Source organism: Rutilus rutilus (genome assembly GCF_951802725.1).
Source record: "Rutilus rutilus genome assembly, chromosome: 12".
NCBI classification, from domain to species: Eukaryota; Metazoa; Chordata; class Actinopteri; order Cypriniformes; family Leuciscidae; genus Rutilus; species Rutilus rutilus.
The window spans coordinates 38,314,306-38,320,173 of NC_140217.1; the positions used below are offsets into that span (position 1 = coordinate 38,314,306).

The window sequence follows — 5,868 nt, forward strand, 5'->3', positions numbered from 1 at the left end:
GAAACGGAATTTTGTTCCCAGTCAACCCTCAGGCTATGCTGTACCAGCCAGGGGTGACCGAGGACGATGGGAGCCAGAGGTGAGTCCAGGAGGAAAAATTATACTTGTTCAGTGTGGTTGCTGGATGTGACGAGTGTCAGAGGGTTGGTGGTAAGTGTTATGGCGGGGAGTTCCTGACCGTTAAGTGCACTGACAGAAATGGTGTCCTTGAGAGGAGTGATAGGTATTTTGAGTGTCCGAGTCAACGATAAGTCCATAAAATTACCTTCCGCCCCCGAGTCCAGAAGAGCTTGACTGAGGTGGGACCAGGTTTCCCACAGCAGTCTTACCGGAAGGAGAGTAGAGGATGAGGTCTTATCCACGGAGATCCCGCCCGACAGTAGCCTCCTGTTTACTGTCGAGCTCGGTCTTTTACTGGACAGGTGTTCAAGTAGTGTCCGGCTCCGCCACAGTAGAGGCAAAGACCCCTGGATCTCCGTCGCTCTCTCTCCTCCTCCTCCGTCGCTCTCTCTCCCCATCGCCGTCGCTGGCCTGAGGGCTTTCGACGCTCACGGGAAGCTGGGCCGTACTGGTCCGCTGCTCCAGTCGATGTAGGCGAGCGTCCACCCTCAGAACCAACTCGATGAGCCTGTCGAGTTTCCCGGGCAGGTCCAAGGTGAAGATCTCCGTCTGGATGCGGTCAGCCAGCCCATGCAGGAACATGTCCCACTGCGCTTCCTCGTTCCAGTGGCACTCGGCAGCCAGGGTACGGAATTCGATCGAGTAATCTAACACTGAGCGATTACCTTGGCGGACGTCAGCGAGTTGACGAGCTGCCTCCCGTCCTGCAACTGCCCGGTCAAAAACCTGTCTCATCTCTTCTGAAAGTGCCTGGAACGAGGAACAGCATAGATGTTGGTTCTCCCATACCGCCTTTCCCACAGAGCTGCCCGTCCTGAGAGTAGCGTGAGCATAAAAGCTACCTTAGATTCCTCCGTGCTGAAGGTCTGTGGCTGAAGGGAAAAGAACATTGAACATTTCGTCAAAAATGCCCTACAATATTTCGGCTCACCAGAATACAACTCCGGGGTAGGAAGACGTGGTTCAGGTTGGCGGCTGGATGCTGGTGGTGTGGGGGGAACAGGCGGTGGGCTGGGCGCAGTGGGACAAGCTAGGTGTTGAAGCTGTTGGGTGAGCTCGGACAACCTGTGCTACCAAGGCTTGCACTGCTCGTCCCGTGACAGCCAGGTTTTCCTCTTGTTGATCCATTCTGGAAATGCTTCGTGACAGGAACTCGTTCAGGTCTGGAGTACTTGCTGAATCTGTCTTGGTCAGAGTGTTATGTGTGTACAATACATTATGATTGTAAAGCTTCGTTATGAAGGTACAAATCTTTCTGTAACAGTCTCAAAAACTAGTTTAAATTTCTTTGATGGAATTATGAAAATCAATAATGAAAAAATCAACAACCTTTTTTTCATGATTAAGGCAAGACTAAACTATATCAACATGCAATGCAATCTTGGTAACAAAAAAAAAAACGAAGTCTTTTTTTTTAATGGATTTTATTGACTAAAAAAATAGTCTTTAATAGACGGTCTTTTTCCGGAAGAGTTTTTTTTATAGCTCTAAATATAAATATAGCCTCTATATTTCCTCTTGACATAAATTGTTAACAGAAAAAGTCAAGACAAAAAAGGACAAAATTTGTCTTTATTTTCAGTGACAAATAAGTAGACAAGAATTTATGTGATTTTTTTTTTACTTTTTTTAAAGGGGATAAATAATATAATAATAATAATTAAACCATTAAAAATAATTGATAACAATGACTGCATCTTACTATTTAAATTATTAATAGATACAGGAATAAATGATTTTTTGTAACGGTTGCTCTTACAAAGTGGGACTCTATAACGCTTCCCTGATGGCAGAAGTTGATACATTGGAAATAAAACATGGCTTAAATCACTCACTATTGTCTGTGCATTCTTAAGAACCAATGACTCATAATTTAATTTAAGTGATGTGTACTCTCTTACACCCATTGCAGTTTTAACAAGACGTGTAAACTGTGATTTTGATTGTAATAATAGACCTGTTCTACCTCCTGAAATTCAGTTTCCATCCATTTTCCATCCATCTATTTTCCAAATCACTGGTCCAATGTGGGTACAGCGTAATATCATACAATTATAAATTCCTTTTTAATTGATTATTAAATTGTTTAATTAAGGCCTATACAACAGTTTCCAATACAGAGTTCAAGATACATCTTACTGGAGCTACCAGATAGGAAAGTTTAAAATAATTTTTAAATAGCAAGCACAAGCTATGCAAAAGCGGCAGTCCATTTGTATAATTGAACTTTTGTCTGTGTAATTCTAGCCCTGGTCTCTCTACTTCTTGTGCGTGAGAACAGACTCATGCTAACCGTTCTGATTGGTGGCTAAAACCACCTGTGGGTTTATTTTCATGGTACACCTGACGATGCTGTTTGAGTTGCTGCTGGCATAATTTTCCGAAGTCTGACTGCTCTGATCTTCCTCCTGCTCTGTGTTTGTCAGCTTCGTCAAGATGCTTTTATATGCCTTCTTAATCTTAGGGACCTTAAAAGCGTACACTATGGGGTTAACTGCGGAGTTGGCGTGAGAGAGGAGGATGCAGATGTGAAAGGCGACAGTGGGCACTTTGACAATTTTGTAATGATCAAGCGTGTTCATTATGTGCAGCGGGAGCCAACAAACGGCAAACAGAACCAGCACCAAAGCCAGAGAATTGGCCAGTCTCCGCTCCTTACGGTAAAACGACCTGGACTCCACAGGGCGCCCGACCTCCTTTCTCAGCTGTTTGGATATCATATTGAAGAGTAACAAGTACAGGGCCATCATGATGATGATGGGTGGTAGGATGCAAGCGAGGAAGTTGAAGTTGACCATGTATGACATAGATATAACCGTGATGAAATGACATGTAATAGTAGAGTTTTCTCTTGTTGTGGTGTCTTCATTGTGCCATCCGAACATGGGCATGAAGCCTAGTATAGAAGCAGAGAGCCAACATACAGTGACCGCGGCCCACAAATGCTGCTTTTTGACTGATCCTCTGTACCTGAAAATCAATGAGAAATTATCTTTATATATCTTCAACGGTACTGTGTATGTATGTATGTACATATATATACACATTGCCTTTCAAAAGTTTGGGTTTGGTAAGTTGTTTTGGTAATACTTTACAGTAGGTTTCATCAGTTAATGTTAGTTAACAACTTTAGTTAACATGAACTAAGAATGAACAAAACTTTTAAAGCATTTATTAATCTTGGTTAATGTTAATTTCAACATTTACTAATACTATTTTTTAACGTTAGTTAATGCACTGTGAACTAACATGAACAAACAATGAATGACTGTATTTTTATTAACTACCATTAACAAAGATTAATAAACACTGTAACAAATATATTCATTAACTAATGTTAACAAATGAGACCTTATTGTTGTGTTACCGATTTTTGTTTTTGAAAGTCTCTTCTGCTCACCTAGGCAGCATTTATTTGATCAAAATACAGTAAAAAAACAGTTATATTAAAAAATATTATTACAATTTAATGTAACTGTTTTCTATTTGAATATCTTTTTTTTTTTTATTATTCCTCTGATGGCAAGGCTGCATTTTCAGCATCATTACTCCAGTCTTCAATGTCACATGATCCTTCAGAAATCATTTTAATATGATGAAGATATGATGCTCAAGAAACATTTCAGATTATTATCAATGTTTAAAACAGTTTTATATTTTTGCACCCTTGTTGACTAAAAGTATATATTTGGCAATTAATTACATCATGAAAAGTGCATTATTTCAATACTTAAAAATCATATTATAAAAGTAAATCGGAATTATGATTTCATGTTTTACTTCATTTGTTCAGTGAACCCTATTTAAAGGTATAGTTCACCCAAAAATGAAAATTAGTCAAAAGATTTTATTTGTAAATTAAAGCCTAAATTCAAACTGTTCATCATATAAAGTGATTGAGTCTCTTCAGAAAATTTGGACTAAACCGCTCAATTCATATGGATTAGTTTTATAATCTCTTTATGAGCTTTTTGACGCGTTGTGTTAGTTGCGTAGATGTCAATGGAGGGACAGAAATCTCTATCTCTATCAAAAAGATCTTCATCTGTGTTCCGAAGATGAACGATAGTCTTACGGGTTTGGAACGACATGAGGGTGAATAAATGATGACAGAATTGTAATTTTTGGGTGAACTAAACCTTTAATGTCACATTCTGGAAGCATTCGGGAGCAAAATGTCTAAAACACAACCACAAGTGCTAAAATTTTCCTTATTGAGGAATATCTTCGCCAGCTCTATGTTTGCTACAGTAGTTTTCTGTGTTGGTCAATGCCAACATGATGATGTCAGGCAAAACAGAATGTTGTTTTTTAGAGGCAGAGCGAGCTATTTTCATTGCAAATTATATAATAAATAAATTCTTAACATTAACACACACGTGCAAATGCAGTCCATTTCGCATCTAAAGAAGTTCTTTTTTCAGGTTGCATGTTATTCAGTATGATAAAAATAAGTGTGCATCATCTCTGAGAAACGCTCAAGTTTGATTTCCTCCTTATCAGTAAGCTTGATCAGTTTGGCTCTCAATATGAAGCAACACGACTGTTAAAAGTTCAAACCTGAGAGGCTTATAAACCCGCAGGTATCGGTCCACAGCGATGGCCAACAAGGAGTGAACGGAGGCCTGGGTCAACACAATGACCACACAGCTGATGAAGAGGCAGCAGTGGAAACTAGTCTTCAGCCGTCCATCAACTATCACTGCGAAAGGCACAGCAATCATCCCCACCAGAAAATCAGCCAGCGCCAGCGACACAATGAAGCAGAACGTGGTCTGACTCAGGGATCGACACGACCACACGGCCCAGATCACCAGCGTGTTCCCCAGACAGCATCCCACAGCGATGAGCACCTCCACAGAGGTATAGATCACCTTCTCACCATCAGCCATGGTGGAGACTGAAGGCGCAAGATCTCTACAGGAACTTGCTTGAAATGGTAGTGGTTAAAATAGGAAGTTGTCTTCACTCTCTCAAACAGACATGAATAACCAAATATGCACACACACATGCACACATACTCAAGATTTTTTGCCTGATCAGTACTTTGAAGTGGCTTGTATTATGCTGCAAGTATACAGTGTGTTGTTGTTGTTGTTGTTGTTGTTGTTTTTTATGGAGATTAATACTTTTATTTGGCAAGGATGCATTAAATTGCTCAAACATTTATGATGTTACAAAAGATTTCTATTTCAAATAAGTGCTGTTCTTTTGAACTTTCTATTCCTTAAATATTCCTGAATAAAAATGTAGCGCGGTTTCCACAAAAATATGAAGCAAGCACAACTGTTTTCATCATTGATAATAATCAGAAATGTTTCTTGAGCAGCAAATCATCATATCAGAATGATTCCTGAAGGATCATGTGACACTGAAGACTGGAGCAATGATGCTGAAAATTCAGCTTTGATCACAGGAATAAATTACATTTTGAAGCTACATTACAATAAAAAACAGGTTGTGGTAAATATTTCACAATATTACTGTTTTTTACTCTATTTTTGAATGCATCAAATGTATGAATGTGGGTGAGCATAAGAGAACTATATTTTGAACTGACATTTTGAACAGTACTGTACGTATATAAAATATCAGTTTCTGGAAGTATGTTGTATCTATAAATTTGAAGTGCTCTAATTTCTATGTTTACCACTGTGGTCGTGTGGCCTCAAATTGTGGCTAATCTCGTGTCTAGTACAGCAGGAAGTTGTTGTTGTTTTTTTTGTGTGTTTTTTTTGCAAGAGGCGA

General features: G+C 39.4%; 1 protein-coding gene across 1 annotated transcript; it reads right to left on the bottom strand.

The window, feature by feature from the left end:
- Positions 1–1,852: 1,852 nt before the first annotated feature.
- LOC311301605 (adenosine receptor A3-like) lies at positions 1,853–5,012 on the bottom strand (the record flags this gene model as incomplete). Its single annotated transcript, XM_084426855.1, has 2 exons — positions 1,853–3,090; positions 4,681–5,012. The coding sequence occupies 2 exons, from the start codon at positions 5,010–5,012 to the stop codon at positions 2,409–2,411; spliced, it is 1,014 nt and encodes a 337-aa protein (XP_084282981.1). The 3' UTR covers positions 1,853–2,408.
- Positions 5,013–5,868: the final 856 nt, after the last annotated feature.